Source organism: Leuciscus leuciscus (assembly GCF_965113295.1).
Source record: "Leuciscus leuciscus genome assembly, chromosome: 15".
Lineage (NCBI taxonomy): Eukaryota > Metazoa > Chordata > Actinopteri > Cypriniformes > Leuciscidae > Leuciscus > Leuciscus leuciscus.
The window spans coordinates 34,610,016-34,626,889 of record NC_138739.1 but is presented as its reverse complement, the minus strand read 5'-3'; the positions used below and the strand labels follow the sequence as shown (position 1 = coordinate 34,626,889).

General features: G+C 43.2%; 1 protein-coding gene across 1 annotated transcript; it reads left to right on the top strand.

The window, feature by feature from the left end:
- Positions 1-3,285: 3,285 nt before the first annotated feature.
- Positions 3,286-16,719, top strand: LOC309475503 (adhesion G-protein coupled receptor G7-like). The gene is made up of 11 exons (XM_082138302.1): positions 3,286-4,432; positions 4,892-5,028; positions 5,137-5,268; positions 5,365-5,525; positions 6,386-6,535; positions 6,822-6,934; positions 7,894-8,222; positions 14,908-14,989; positions 15,573-15,731; positions 15,958-16,117; positions 16,248-16,719. Exons 1-11 carry the CDS (start codon positions 4,323-4,325, stop codon positions 16,344-16,346), a joined length of 1,632 nt encoding a protein of 543 aa, XP_081994428.1. The 5' UTR covers positions 3,286-4,322; the 3' UTR covers positions 16,347-16,719.
- The last annotated feature ends 155 nt before the right edge of the window (positions 16,720-16,874 follow it).

The following is a 16,874-nucleotide window of genomic DNA, read 5'->3' as shown; positions in this document are numbered from 1 at the left end:
TTCAGGTAAAAGGCTGATCTTATAACATTCTATCCATCAAAGAATCCTGAAAAAAGTATCATGATGTCCACAAAAAAAATAAAAAAATAACTGTTTTCAAAATGTATAATAATAAATGTTTCTTGAGCATCAAATCATCCTATTAGAATGATTTCTGAAGGATCATTTGACACTTAAGACTGGAGTAACTGCATTACAGGAATAAATTACATTTTACAATAGAAAACACTTATTTAAGATTATTATAATATTTCACAATATTACTGTTTTTACTGTATTTTCGGTCAAATAAATCCAGCTTTTGTGAGCATTAGAGACTTCTTTTTGAAAAACAAAAATCTTCCCCCAAACTAATAAATGGTTGAATATGCAAAGCATATATACAGTGAGGAAAATAAGTATTTGAACACCCTGCTATTTTGCAAGTTCTCCCACTTGGAAATCATGGAGGGGTCTGAAATTGTCATCGTAGGTGCATGTCCACTGTGACAGACATAATCTAAAAAAAAAAATCCAGAAATCACAATGTATGATTTTTTAAACTATTTATTTGTATGATACAGCTGCAAATAAGTATTTGAACACCTGAGAAAATTAATGTTAATATTTGGTACAGTAGCCTTTGTTTGCAATTACAGAGGTCAAACGTTTCCTGTAGTTTTTCACCAGGTTTGCACACACTGCAGGAGGGATTTTGGCCCACTCCTCCACACAGATCTTCTCTAGATCAGTCAGGTTTCTGGGCTGTCGCTGAGAAACACGGAGTTTGAGCTCCCTCCAAAGATTATCTATTGGGTTTAGGTCTGGAGACTGGCTAGGCCACGCCAGAACCTTGATATGCTTCTTACAGAGCCACTCCTTGGTTATCCTGGCTGTGTGCTTCGGGTCATTGTCATGTTGGAAGACCCAGCCTCGACCCATCTTCAATGCTCTAACTGAGGGAAGGAGGTTGTTCCCCAAAATCTCGCAATACATGGCCCCGGTCATCCTCTCCTTAATACAGTGCAGTCGCCCTGTCCCATGTGCAGAAAAACACCCCCAAAGCATGATGCTACCACCCCCATGCTTCACAGTAGGGATGGTGTTCTTGGGATGGTACTCATCATTCTTCTTCCTCCAAACACGTTTAGTGGAATTATGACCAAAAAGTTTGGTCTCATCTGACCACATGACTTTCTCCCATGACTCCTCTGGATCATCCAAATGGTCATTGGCTAACTTAAGACGGCCTTGACATGTGCTGGTTTAAGCAGGGGAACCTTCCGTGCCATGCATGATTTCAAACCATGACGTCTTAGTGTATTACCAACAGTAACCTTGGAAACGGTGGTCCCAGCTCTTTTCAGGTCATTGACCAGCTCCTCCTGTGTAGTTCTGGGCTGATTTCTCACCTTTCTTAGGATCATTGAGACCCCACGAGGTGAGATCTTGCATGGAGCCCCAGTCCGAGGGAGATTGACAGTCATGTTTAGCTTCTTCCATTTTCTAATGATTGCTCCAACAGTGGACCTTTTTTCACCAAGCTGCTTGGCAATTTCCCCGTAGCCCTTTCCAGCCTTGTGGAGGTGTACAATTTTGTCTCTAGTGTCTTTGGACAGCTCTTTGGTCTTGGCCATGTTAGTAGTTGGATTCTTACTGATTGTATGGGGTGGACAGGTGTCTTTATGCAGCTAACGACCTCAAACAGGTGCATCTAATTTAGGATAATAAATGGAGTGGAGGTGGACATTTTAAAGGCAGACTAACAGGTCTTTGAGGGTCAGAATTCTAGCTGATATACAGGTGTTCAAATACTTATTTGCAGCTGTATCATACAAATAAATAGTTAAAAAATCATATATTGTGATTTCTGGATTTTTTTTTTTTAGATGATGTCTCTCAGAGTGGACATGCACCTACGATGACAATTTCAGACCCCTCCATGATTTCCAAGTGGGAGAACTTGCAAAATAGCAGGGTGTTCAAATACTTATTTTCCTCACTGTATGTGTGTGTGTGTGTGTGTGGCTTATATCACTAATTATAATATAATGTTGACAAACATAATATTATTAGAAATGTCTTTTTTTTTGCAATAGAAATCGTATAACATCTCTACAGTGATTTAACTTAATTTGTGTCAGAAGTACATACCAAAATAGTTTAGGTTTGTAATTTTTTGTTTGTGTTCTTAAGTTTACCTGTTTAACCTGTGTTGTATGTCTTATGTGTGTCCTTTAGCTGGTATTCCTATGGCTTCGGCTCAGTGTTTGAACTTCACACTCTTCCACGCATTTGGTGAACTTAAACTTCTGAACTGTGACTTGACCCTGGAGCTGTTCGAAAGCAAAGTCAACGTCTGTATTTACATCTTTGAAAAGTTTGAACAAATTCACAATCATTTTGAATGACAAAAGTTGATACTGCCGGTTTTGTTTTATTTTAGATATGTTGGGACAAGTTGCACTTTGTTAAATATTGTTATATGATATAAATTTTTCAGGTCAAAATTGCCCTCTATTCTATTTATTTATTTGTTTGTATAAAATACAATTATTATATAATTCATATATTAATATTTAATGGCAGTTTAGTGGTTTAACTAACAGTTTCATTACTGCTGGCAAACAAACATAGTCCATGAAGTGAAATGTAAAAAAATATTCTGTCACACTTTATTTTAAGGTAATTATACATAAAGTACTAAGTAATAATAATTGGCTATGTGTACTTACTATAGGGTTAGTTGTGTGTAATTATGCATAATAATTAAAAATAAAAATATACATAAAAATATAGTCATTACTACAGTAACTACATGTAACGTGTAACATGGACACTGTACTGCCTCTGCTTTACTGTAGTCATGATAGTCAATAGTTTGAACTCTGTGCTTTTGATTAGACAACAGATTGACACAGTGGTTTTGATTTAGGTAACTCTGGAAGAGAATATGCATGTTGCCTCAAGTGTCCAGATGTTAACATCCAATCCTGAGCAGCTGACGTCCCAGAACATCACCTCTGCTGCTACGATTGCCAATAGCTTGCTGTCCTCCACAGTGTTAAATGAGGCAAGAATCCTAGATGACTTTCAGCACATGAAGAAACATTAAAGTTCCCCTCTTATGCTATTTTAAAGGGTCCTAATTTTGTTTTGGAGGTCTCCTACAATAGGTTTACAAGCATCAAAGTTGAAAAATCACTTTGATGTTCTCAAAATTGCACATCACCACTTTTATCAGAATCCGTAAACGGTCATTCAAAGATTCAGTCTCTCTAAACCCCTTCTTTCTGATTGGTCAGATGGCCCAGTCTGTTGTGATTTGTCTACTCTCCTCTGATTGGTCAGACAGTCAGGTCTGTTGTGGTTGGTCTAATCTCCTCTAATTGGTCAGACGGTCAGGGCTGTTGTGATTGGTCTACTCTGCTCTGATTGGTCAGACGTTCAGGGCTGTTGTGATTGGTCTTCTCTGCTCTGATTGGTCTACTCTGCTCTGATTGGTCAGATGGTCAGGGCTGTTGTGATTGGTCTACTCTGCTCTGATTGGTCAGATGGTCAGGGCTGTTGTGATTGGTCTTCTCTGTTCTGATTGGTCTACTCTGCTCTGATTGGTCAGACGGTCAGGGCTGTTGTGATTGGTGTTCTCTGCTCTGATTGGTCTACTCTGCTCTGATTGGTAGACGGTCAGAGCTGTTGTGATTGGTCTTCTCTGCTCTTCTCCGATTGGTCAGACGTTCCAGTATGTTGTGATTGGTCTGCTCTGCTCCGATTGGTCAGATGGCCCAGTCTGTTGTGATTGGTCTGCTCTGCTCTGATTGGTCAGATGGCTCAGTCTGTTGTGATTGGTCTGCTCTGCTCCGATTGGTCAGATAGTCCAGTCTGTTGTGATTGGTCTGCTCTGCTCTGATTGGTCAGATGGTCCAGTCTGTTGTGATTGGTCTGCTCTGCTCTGATTGGTCAGACGGTCCAGTGTGTTGTGATTGGTCTATTCTGCTCCGATTGATCAGACGGTCCAGTCTGGTGTGATTGGTCTGCTCTGCTCTGATTGGTCAGATGGTCCAGTCTGTTGTGATTGGTCTACACTCTACAGGAAGTGAGACTGGATTTACTGATGACTCGCAGCTCAAAATCAATTCTTTCTTTTAGGAGAAAAAAACTTCATCGCGCACTTTGATCTTTGAAATTTTGCAGAACTTTTACATTCACAAACAGCTATATTACACATTGCATGAAAGGTAATATTCGAAAAAAGCACAATAGAGGCACTTTAAAACATGTTAGTATGTTTGTCTGACAATGTTTGACTACAGCAAAATCATTATGTATAGATGTAATATAAAATGTTTTTTATTGTACAGACAGTTGCAGTGTCAGCAATGGCCACTATCAGTCAGCTCATGCAAACTGATGAAGAACAACACTCTGAAGACACTTATGTTGCCCTTGAGAGGTATTTACACACTTCACTCTATATCGAATACATTTTGATATTACAAAAAAAAATATATATTTTACCTGGTCAACCAAATTTTCTTGATTTTTCTTGACGTCACATTTGAATGTTTATTTTAATTAAACATTGAAAACAATAACAATGTACCCAACATAGTTGACAAGCAATTAATACACTCCTTGATAATAGGTAATTGGACATAAAATATAGAGGATATTTACCATAATGTGTTCAAAATATAAGTGGTGGGGTGTTTGGTTAGTAACTTAGTTGACACATTTTTGCGGACATTAATAACATGAAATATTTTCTTATTTGAAATTTAATCTCCATCTATTTTTATACAAAAAAAACCTAAAAAACTAAAGACACTTAAAAAAGCGGACATTGAACATTGATTTATTTTTCATTAGGATGGATGTGTGTTTAACTTTTTCATGTGTATTATATCTGTAGACTCACTAAGACTTTGGAGGATTTTGCTTTGAACGTTAGTAGCATGAACTCCAGTGCACTGGTGCATCCAAACCTAGCGGTGCAACACATCAAGTTGTCATATTGGACCCCAGAAGTGCAATTCTACGCTCAAACAGGTCAGAGCAGAAACATAAAGAGCAAATAAGGCTTCACATGTAATTGTTATATCTTTGTTGATATTAGAAAGACATTTCTACTTCCTAAACTAAGCTGCATTTTACTAGGACTGTCAGAGAAATTTACTCCAGAAGGAATAGGTCTGGGTGGAGACGCTGCTAACATGACATCCCCTTCAGGACATCCCGTTGATCTCATGTTAACTATCAAACTGCAAAACAATTCCCAGAAAGATTGGGGTACCGTTTACGTCTCTGTTGTGGTTGCTCTTGGTTTGAGGAGCATAATTAAACTCGACGTTTTGAATACATTTCTCTCCTTCTCCTTCCCTGTAGGGAACAAAAATCTAAGTATCGGAGTGGTGCTTTATGAAAACGACCGTTTTTTCAACTCAAAACAGTTTAATAGCCAACTAGATACGAAGAGAAGAGTGATCTCTGCAAGCCTCACAGACAAAAGCTTGCTTGATACCGTGGAGTTCGCCATTAGGCCCAAGGTGAGTGAGCGTAAACTCATAATGATTACATTACATATAGCGGCTTCTCTGAATCACTCATGTTACCAGTCAATAAAACACCTACTCATGGAATAACTGTGCAGTTAGCCTTTCTTTATAACAAAATAAACCCTGTCAGGGTTATGAGGATCAGGAATGACCGGTTTGCATACTATCCTGCTAATTTTGCTTAGACTTGCCCGGAAAATGTATCAATTAACATGAACTATGGATTATTCCACTGGAATTAGTCAAATTATTAATACACTACCAGTCATTGTTTGGGAAGGAGTCTCTTTTACTCACCTGAATTTATTTGATGAAAATACAGAAAAAAAAGTAATATTGCGAAATATTATTACAATTTAAAATGGCAGTTTTCTAGTTAAATCTGAATTTTCAGCATCATTACTCTAGTCTTCAGTGTCACGTGACCCTTCAGAAATCATTCTAATATGATGATTTGCTGCTAAAGAAACATTTCTGATTATTATCAATGTTGAAAACACTTGTGCTGCTTAATATTTTTGTGGAAACCGCAATACACTGCCATTCAGAAGTTTGCGGTTAAGAAAGAATATATGAGTAACACTTTTCTTTATTTTACTGTGTCCCTGTTACACATATTACATTAAATTATGCATAATTATGCAACACAATTTATTGATAAATTGCATTATAAAATATATTAAAATAGAAAACATTTCTTTTAAATTGTAATAATACTTTACAATATTACTGTATTTTTCATCAAATAAAGAGAAGGCTTCTTCCAAAAACATGAAAAACTCTTAATTATTCCAAGCTTCTGATGGTAGTGCGCACACAGATTTAAAAAAAAAATATGTTTATGTTTTCAGAATATATCCAGCATGACACTTGGCGACTTTGCATGTGTGTTTTGGGACTACGCTCATAGAGAATGGAGAACAGAGGGCTGCGTCAAAATACTAGATCCCAGTGGTGTCCAGTGTAAATGCAACCACACCACCAACTTTGCAGTTCTAATGGTTAGTTTAACATACGTGTGTTAAAGAAACTCTTGAAACTTTGCTCTAAAACCTATGGTGATCTCCCTAGATAGGCTGAGTAACTAAAGTGCTAGTATACAATGCTCCTCAAGTAAAGGACACAGACAAGACTCATATTTGATGTTGTTAGCGTGATGCTAAGCTAACACAATTTGTTATGTTAACTTACCTGTAATGTGGTAGTAAAAATACACAGTACACTTGAAAATTTGGTGAATCGAGGTGAACTATATTAACTATCAAGATTTCTCTCTCCTTTCTGTAGAGCTTTAGAGCAGACTATAATTATTCTGAGGCTTTAAACTGGATCAGTATTGTGGGATGCAGTTTGTCTATTGTGGGTTTGATCCTCACTACAGTTTATCAAATTAAGACCAGGTACGTACTAAAGCACTGGATACATTTAAAGAATATTAGTAACAGAGTAATATAGTAATACCATTGCACTTTGATACCAAGCTACTATATAATAATCACCATATTCATATACTGTAATTTTCACATGGTAATCAAATGTACTTACATGTCCAAAGACCTTGGTATTTTGTCTTGTTTTTCAGTAAAAATAAATACAAATAAAATCTAAACATACTTAAACCAAGGTAGATTTATTTGGAAACAAATTGCTATCTTGTTTTCGAGAGAGTATGTTGAATCAAATATTTTGCTTATTTGGCAATTATGCATTTATTTTTTGTCAAATAGGTTTTTTATTCAAACATCAAATAGCCTTGAAATAATTACAGGTTCCAGGATTAATTTTCTTATATGCACAAAAATAAATAAACTTAATAAAAAAAAATGTTTAAAAAAATTTGTTTTAATAAAATAAATAAATAAAAACTTTACTATGACCATGCATTTTTTTTATTTTATTTTTACAACACAAATCTAGCTTCCATTTTAGTTCATTTAGTGAAAATAACATTTTACCAATAAGATGACTGCTAAATGTAATATCTCTCAGTGAATTCCCTTGTGGCATTTAAAATGATTCATTTTAGATTTTTTAGGCATTTCATTTTTTAATTATCTGGACAAAATAGTATAGATTTTAATATCAGGCATTTATTAGTTATCAACCTTAATCGTAACCATAACTATCAGCTCACCAGTATCAGCCAGAATTTAATATCGGTGCATCGACAATATTTTTTACTGGACAACAAGACAGATAGGAAAAACTTTCTTTTTTTCCCCAGAGTATTTCCATTCTATCATGTCTAGCCAACTAATGGTATTTCCATGGTTCTGCTTTGTGAAACGGGAAAAATATAAAATGTCCTCTTAATTTTCCCCCCCATATCAAATACATGTTATTCTTTACAACTCTACAGGAAACTGAGAGGAGCCAACTCCACTATGCTCTTAGTGAACATCTGTTTGTGCATGACCACCTATTACCTGCTGTTCATTTTTGGCATCAACAACCCCATCCAGAGCTCAAAGGCCTCTGTTTCCGAGCAGAACGTTATTCCTTCTTCAGATATGCAACAGAAGGTCGATCAGGGTCCTTGTACGGCAATCACAGCTCTGCTGCAGTACTTCCTGCTGGCCACGTTTGCCTGGAACATCATGTATGCGGCTCACGTGTTTTTCCTCATCAGAAACGCCCTCAATGGTCCACCACGAGGTTTCCGCACCATCGCCATGACAGCCGGCTGGGGTACATTTAATAAAACACACTGATATTAAAAGACGTGAAACTTTGATTCTGTCTGCATAACTGTAAACAAAGATATGGTATTAAATATGTTATATATTTAGTCTTTTTTTTTAATTCTGGCTGATGATTTCATGTTATTGCCGATAACCAATAAATGGGCATATTAAAACGTACTCGGTTACTAACGTAACCTCGGTTCTCTCTAGAGAGGAAACGAGTACTGCGTAATATCTTACCCTAGGGGAAATCTCTTTTCCGCGAGATACTGAAGCCAAAAAATTATCCTTAATTTTGAAATAATGTAAAACGCGTTGCGGCAGCATGCAGACATAGGCGAGACAGCTCGCGCGCCTATTGGCTGCCCTGCGGCAACTGCAGCAGCCTATCGATAAGGCCCTATCGTGACGTCATCACCAACGGGGGCGCTTCGCGCCCCATACGTCACGTCCCGCCGAAACGGGCGTGGCCTGGGGCTATAAATATAGCATCGAAAGGCTAGCTTACCGGTTTTTCATCGCCGGAGCGAACCGGAGCGTGCGCAGGCACGGCAAGATACGCAGTACTCGTTTCCTCTTTAGAGAGAACCGAGGTTACGTTAGTAACCGAGTACGTTCTCTTACGAGAGGTACTCTCGTACTGCGTAATATCTTACGCTAGGGGAAACAGTGTAAAACGCCGTGCATGCTATGATCCAGCACCAAAGTCCCAAGGGCAAGTGCCCGGGCTCATGTAGTACATGATCATAAGTGACTCACAGAGAGCCCAGGAAGAGTGGCTAGAATAGCATCATTCCTGTAATGCAGCATCCTATAAGAACAGTTATAGTGATGGTATTTACTCAGTCAGGGCGACCCCGGTCTGGACTGATGAATATAGTGGGTCTTACACATTGCCCATAGAGCTGCGCGATCTAAACGAGCGTTGCTCGCGCTATTTCGGTATTCTGGGCCGGACGTACTCGGGGCAGACAGTACCGATTTTTAGACTGAAAGCAGCTTAGCTTGCAGGGCGGGAACCTCTAGGTTATAAAACCTTATAAATGTAGACGGGGAGGCCCAGCCTGCCGCCATACAGATATCTTGCAAGGCAATCCCACTAGACCAAGCCCACGACGAGGCCACGCCTCTCGTGGAGTGCGCTCTGACACCTAATGGGCACTGCAAGCCCTTGGAGGTGTAAGCCAGCGCTATAGCATCGACTATCCATCTGGATAGGCTCTGTTTCGAAACGGCGAGTCCCTTAGAACGTCCGTAGAGTGAAACAAAGAGCTGCTCCGTCTGTCTGAAAACAGACGTGCGGGACACATAAGCTTAGCGCCCTGACTGGACAAAGGAAGCTGGCGTCCTTCTCCTCGTTAGAGACCGGCAGGGCAGACAGGGAAATTACCTGGGCCCTGAACGGCGTATTGAGGGATTTAGGGACGTACCCGTGCCTTGGTTTGAGTATGACTTTCGAGTCATTTGGCCCAAACTCCATACACGTCGCGCTCACTGAGAGCGCTTGTAAGTCCCCTATGCGCTTCACTGAAGCGAGAGCCAGAAGAAACACCGTTTTGAAAGACAAGTGTTTGATATCTACTGACTGGATAGGCTCAAATGGGGCACCCTTCATGGCCTCCAAGACCGTAGAAAGGTCCCATATGGGGACTGAGGGAGGTCTGGGAGGATTTAACCTCTTAGCTCCTCTAAGGAACCGAATGACCAGATCGTTCCTTCCTAGTGACTGACCAAGCGTTGGTTTGGAAAACGCTGCTATAGCCGCCACATAGACTTTGAGCGTGGATGGGGCTCTGCCTTCATCCAGTAGCTCTTGTAGGAAGGAGAGAACCTCCGTCACTCCACAGTCCAGGGGTGAAAAGCCGCGTGCTGTGCACCAGCTGGAGAACACTGACCATTTTGAGGAATAGAGCCGTCTCGTAGAGGGAGCTCTAGCCTGCATGATCGTGTTTAACACTCCCTCTGGGATATCAGAGGGTACCCGTTGATGGCCCACGCATGTAGGGACCAAAGCTCCGGGCGAGGATGCCAGATCGAGCCCCTGGCTTGAGAGAGGAGGTCCCTCCTCACTGGTATTGGCCATGGGGCAGTGCTCGTCAGCTGCATAAGAACTGGGAACCAAGCCTGGTTCTTCCAGAACGGAGCAACCAGTAACACTGAGCATCTGCTTTCCCTGATCCGCTCTAATACCTGAGGTAGGAGTGTGATGGGGGGAAAGGCATAGAGCGGGCAGCGGGGCCAGACGTGGGCCAGCGCATCCCTGCTCTTTGAGAAAAATTCCGGGCAGTGAGCGTTTTCTTGAGACGCAAACAGGTCTATCTTTGCTCTGCCGAATGTCTGCCACAGCAGTTGGACTGTCTGCGGATGCAGTGACCATTCTCCTGCTGGAACATTGTTCCTGGACAGTCTGTCTGGTCCCACATTCAGGTGGCCAGGCACATGCGCTGCTCTGAGCGAGCGCAAATTGTGCTGAGCCCATACCAGGAGGCGTTTCGCTAACCTGTATAGGTTTCGGGATGTGATGCCTCCCTGGCGATTTATGTAGGCTACCACTGACATGTTGTCCGAGCGGACCAAGACGTGGTGTCCTGCTATTTGGGGACGAAAGCGCCTCAGCGCGTTGTCGACTGCCATCATTTCCAGGCAGTTTATGTGCAGAAGCTTTTCCCGTTCTGACCACTGGCCGAAAAACGGTCTGCCCTCGAGCAGTGCTCCCCATCCCGAGGTGGAGGCGTCCGTGGACACCACCTTCACACTCGAGGAAGTCCCCAGGCTTACACCTGACTGGTACCAGTCGGTCGCTCTCCAGGGTATCAGTGCTGAGACGCATTCCTGATCGACCTTGAGACGAAAGAGACCTGAAGTCCATGCTCGACGCGGTACTCGCGCTTGTAGCCAGAACTGCAGTGGGCGCATGCGAAGCAGACCCAGCTGGAGAACTGTGGATGCTGCTGCCATGAGACCGAGCATCCTTTGAAACTTCCTTAGCGGGACTATAGTGCCGCGGCGGAAGGTTTCTGTCATGCGCTGAATAGTCAATCTGCGCTGTAGCGATATTTGAGCTGTCATTGACAGCGAGTCCAGTTCTGTGCCCAGAAAATATATTCTCTGACTGGGAGACAGTGAACTTTTCGCCCAGTTGACTTTGAGACCCAGATTCTCGAGATGTTCGAGTAAAATGGTTCTGTGTTCTATGAGCTCCGTATGTTCAAAACTCGCATTCCCCGAAGTTTCAGGGGAGCGAGGGCTGCGTCCATGCACTTCGTGAATGTACGGGGTGCTAGGGACAGGCCAAACGGTAGGACTGTGTATTGATAAGCCTGGCCCTCGAAGGCGAATCTCAAAAATCGCCTGTGACGTGACGCTATTTGTATTTGGAAATACGCGTCTTTCAGATCTATTGACACAAACCAGTCCCCGTGGCGAATTTGCGCGAGGATTGTCTTGGTTGTGAGCATTCTGAACCGGCGTTTTGAAAGCGCTACGTTCAGTTGTCTTAGATCTAGAATGGGTCTGAGACCCCCGTCCTTTTTCGGAACCAGAAAATATCTGCTGTATAGCCCCCCTTCGCTCTGAGCTTGAGATAAAGGCTCTATTGCCCCTTTGCTCAACAGTTTCGCAATTTCGGTACGAAGTACACTTGCTACTTCCTTTTCTACCGTGGTTTCGACTCGCACCGCACAACGGCGGGGACGTCGAGCGAACTGTAGCGAATAGCCTCTTTCTATAATGTTCAGCACCCATTCTGATACACCGGGAAGCTTTGCCCACGCATGTGCGTGCATAGCTAAGGGTTGAATGAGATCGGAGCTCTGGTCGTGACATAGTGGCGACCGGGGAGCTTCGGTATGCTGTATTATAGACACCGCATTTGCAGCGCTCGAGGCGGGGAGTGTTTTGATCACAGCGGGCGGTTCGCCCGCGCTCGGCTCTCTCACGGCAGGTAGCTGAGAGACGGCGAGCGTGGGGGAAACCGAGGGATTCGTCATGTCTGTGAGTGAATGTGGGCGCAGGACAGCGGGCACATTTGCACTGAAAACACCATCGACCTGAGTCGGTTGTATGTGTGTTGGTTTCGTTTTTACAGAAACCGAGAGACATGCAGCGTGTAGTGTTTGTGGGCACTGGGACGTGGGCACGTTCACTACATTCTGTGCGCAATCGACATGAGTCGATTTTATGTGCGCGAGCCCTGTGGAGCGGGCTGTGTCTGTGTGTAGGAATGGGCACTGGGCAGTGGGCATTTTTACTACACTCATAACACCGTCGGCCGTGGCCGGAATACCAGAAAATACGCTCTTTACAGGATTTATCTGGGTCGCCGTGAAAACGGCGTTTGTGTACAGGCAAGCGGGTAATGTAACCGACTTGTTTACTGCAGAGTACACTGGAACAGTCGCATGTAATGGAACTGGACGAGCGGGAAGTTTTGGTGGAAACCCGGCCGCAGCGGGGCTTGAACACCGTCGTTTTCCTAAGCTGGCTAGGAAGACTTTGAGGCCTCGGGCTTCATCTCAACCTTCGGCCGAGTCCCACGCTGTGGGGGGCGGCGGCCGGCAGAGCGAGAGCGTGGTCTCTGGTCCCGGGCCTGTCGACGCTGTGAAGCGGCGGCGGGGGGCGGTGGCTGCGAGCTGCGAGCAGACGGCTGTTTAGAGCGGCCTGATGCGGAGCTAGAGCGCTTTGGCAAAAAGTGCTTCATGGCCTGCGACGTCTTTTGTACCTCAGCGAATCTGTCCGCGAAATCTTTGACGGACGATCCAAAGAGGCCAGTAGCAGAAACGGGGGCGTCGAGGAACACAGAGCGCTCCGAGTCCGGCATTTCTGAAAGCGTCAGCCAGAGGTGTCTCTCAGCAACGGTGAGAGAGGCCATGTTCCGCCCTATGGCCTGTGCAGCGGATTTCGTAGCGCGGAGAGCGAGGTCCGTAGCGCTCCTTAAATCCGCCACGTTGACTGCTTCCGTGCCTTCCTCGTCCAGCTTTCGGAGAAGGTTAGCTTGGAAGATCTGGAGAGTGGCCATAGTGTGTAGCGCTGATGCAGCCTGCCCAGCGGCGGTGTAAGCGCGACTGTGCAGGGTGGAAGTAGCGCGGCAGGCTTTTGAAGGTAGCGCCGTCTTAGTCCGCCGTCCAGCAGAGGGCGGGCAAAGATGGGCTGCTACTGCCTCCTCCACTAGAGGGAGAGCGAGGTATCCTCTGTCTTTGGCACCGTCCACCACGGAGAATGCCGCCGAAGCAGAGGAACGTAGCCTGGCTGAAAAAGGGGCGCTCCAAGACTTTGCCAGTTTTTCATGAAGCTCAGGAAGAAACGGGGCGGGTCTTGAGGGCGTGGAAACGCGGTCCCCTTGCAGAAAACAGCCGTCCAGACGGTTGCGTGTAGGCTCGGCGGGCGCGGACCACTCGAGGCCGAGGCTCTCTGTGGCCTGTGTGAGCAGACGCATCAGCTCAGCTTCAATGCTGGCCCGTTTTCCTGACGACTCGCGGGCAGAAGAAGGGGCGAGGTCCACAGAGCTCGCCCAATCCTCGCTGTCCGAAGCCAGGATAGAGCAGTTGTCCTCCTCGAAAACTGCCGCTTCTTCCTTGTCATCTCCGGCGGAAGCGGCGGCCAGCGGCGGCCACTGTCCGGGAGTGAGAGACTCGAGAGAAGCAGACGGCGAAGCTGGCAGGCGCACCGGCGAGCTTTTCTCGGTGGGAGGCTCAGGGATCCGCTGAGCACGGCGCTTTTTACGGCGCGGCGTCGAAGCGGGAGGTGCAGGCTCGTGGAAAGTTGCCATGCGAGTCCTCAGAGTCGCCATAGGCATAAGCTCGCAGTGAGGGCATCCGCCGTCAGCGAGCGCTAGAGCCGCATGTCCTTCACCCAGGCAGGAAACGCAGATGACATGGCGGTCCCCGTCGCTGAGTGGGGCTCGGCACGAGCCACAGGATGGACGAGACATCTTGAAAAAGACGCTCTGCTCTTTTAGAGAAGGAGTGTGAGTCGCGGCGGCGAACACACACAATGCAATAAAAGGATATAACGCCGGATAGCGTAGCAGGAACGGTGGTTGAAGGCGGCGCGGCCAGCGACTCCAGGTACCGAACTCGTCCCGCTGAAATGCTGTTTCCACGGCGCGGCTTCTTCTCTCTGGATCCAGCGATGCGTGAGCTCCGCTGAAGAGATGAAAAATCGGTAAGCTAGCCTTTCGATGCTATATTTATAGCCCCAGGCCACGCCCGTTTCGGCGGGACGTGACGTATGGGGCGCGAAGCGCCCCCGTTGGTGATGACGTCACGATAGGGCCTTATCGATAGGCTGCTGCAGTTGCCGCAGGGCAGCCAATAGGCGCGCAAGCTGTCTCGCCTATGTCTGCATGCTGCCGCAACGCGTTTTACATTATTTCAAAATTAAGGATAATTTTTTGGCTTCAGTATCTCGCGGAAAAGAGATTTCCCCTAGCGTAAGATATTACGCAGTACGAGAGTACCTCTCGTAAGAGAACTCTATTCTATTTTGGCAGTGTACTACTATAACAGCTTAGGCATCACATCATTTTAATTTACAGGATGGATTCATTTTGAGGTTTACTAAAGAACTGTTATTACATTTGTACTTTTATTTAAGATTCACTTTAAGCGAGTAACCCAATCTAAATGTAGAAATGAGCATGCGGATAATAGGCTAACATTTAATCGTTTTGATCAATTATAATGTTTTAGGTCTGCCTGCTGTTATTGTCGGCATTTCGCTGGCCACCACCTACAGCTTTAAGGACCCTTCAGGTTATCGACAAGAAGAGTTGTAAGTGAAAAATCATTTCGCTTGATTCAAGCTATTTCCTGTGACTGTGCGAGACTTCTGATTCATTGATCGCTATAGTTCAGCCTAACTAAAAGAATAACAAAGTGCAGAAAAAAACGAAATGGTAAAACTAGTTTTGCTACAAATTGTGTTTATGATTACAATAATACATTTTAATTGATATGATAAAGAACAGTTTGACATCAAGCAATATAACAGACTGTTTTTTTGTAGTGTAGGCTACAGCCAAAAAAAGTGTAATCGGAGACACCGGAAGCCTCGCACGTTGTTACAAAAGCGCCATATTTGATTTTTAACAGGAATGAAAGCGAGCCTGTGAGAGATAGATATACGTCTCTTCAGTGGGTTGTATTGTTATTTAATGTGTTTTGTTCTGTTCTGCTGACGAAATGCATTGCTGCCAAAAAATATCTTTTTTGATAAATTTTTATTTCAACATGAGCTGTGGAAAATTACAAGTGATCTAGGACTAGGAGCTTTACCGCTTTCTGGTCCTCTTCCTCTTACTTACCCATTACTTACACATCCCAGTATTTCTCGTTCTCTCTCTGTCCTGTTTTAGCTGTTGGTTAGCGTCTCTGGACAAGGCGGGAACGTTTGATCCGAAGCGGCCGATGTTGTGGGGTTTCTTGCTCCCTCTAGCGGTCATGTTGTGTTTTAACACAGCTCTGCTGGTCTACTTCTCTCAAACCATCTGCTGTGCAAATCCCAACCTGAAGAGGTACGTAACTGAACCGTGAACGAATGTTCCGGGTTTAAATCAAGTCAAAGGTTATAAAGACATTCCTTTAAGATTTGATTCGGATTGATAATAGTTTACTGAAGATAATGTAGGCCTAACTACAGTAGTAGCGGTCTAATTCTCAGAGCTTTGATGTTTAATGGCAATATAATATTTGCAGTTCAATAAAAGTTAATATTTTCTATATTATTTTCTGGTTCTTTAGCTCACGAACCACTCCTTTAAAGAAGAAGATTTTGAGCAGTTTCTCTCTGGCTGTGGTGCTCGGTTTGTCCTGGGTCATTGGTTACTTTGTGCTCATCACCCATGAAAAAACACTCTACATCATTCTCAGTGTGGTCTTCTGTCTCTGCAATACAACACAGGTGTGTTATTACACTGTTAATCATATTTTTGACACATTATTAATACGAAGGACAGTACATTTTTATTGGATTTATTCAAGCAGTCTTGCATTGTTTGGTGACTGACGACCTAATTTTCTGTCTTTCAAAGGGTGTTCAGATTTTCTTTTTATTTACACTGAAGTCTTTCCTAAAGACGAGAGCTCGATATAATCTGGATTCTAACACTGAATCAAGGGGAGAGCCTTAAAACATGGAAAATGGATACAAAAAGCCAAGGACAAGACAAGATTGTGAAAGATTCCCTTTGTCTGCTGACATTTATTTTAGTTCAGTTTAATAAATTATTAAATTCTCATATACTTTCATTAGGTACTGTACAAGTTGATTGTACTTAAAAATAAAAAATCATTTCAACCTAAATTACATTAAATTAATTAGTTGAACCTTGTATGACTTAAACAGAAAGTAAAAAATTGTATAACTTACTTTGATGAGTTAAGCAATGTAAAAGCATAGGTTGTCATTACTTATTGATCACATAATTTTTTATAGTAAACTTTAGATATTATAATATATATATAATATAATATGCAAACAGTCTTTTCAAAAACTTTACTTTAGTCTTTGATTTATATCAGACTTGCTTTAGGACAAATTATGGATTTCAGTTTTCTTACTGTTTATTAAAAAAAGTTTATTTAAAAATATGTGGTTTGTTTGATTTATTCTTTACTCTCAAGGCTCGGCGATGGTGAAACAAAATATAACTACAGTT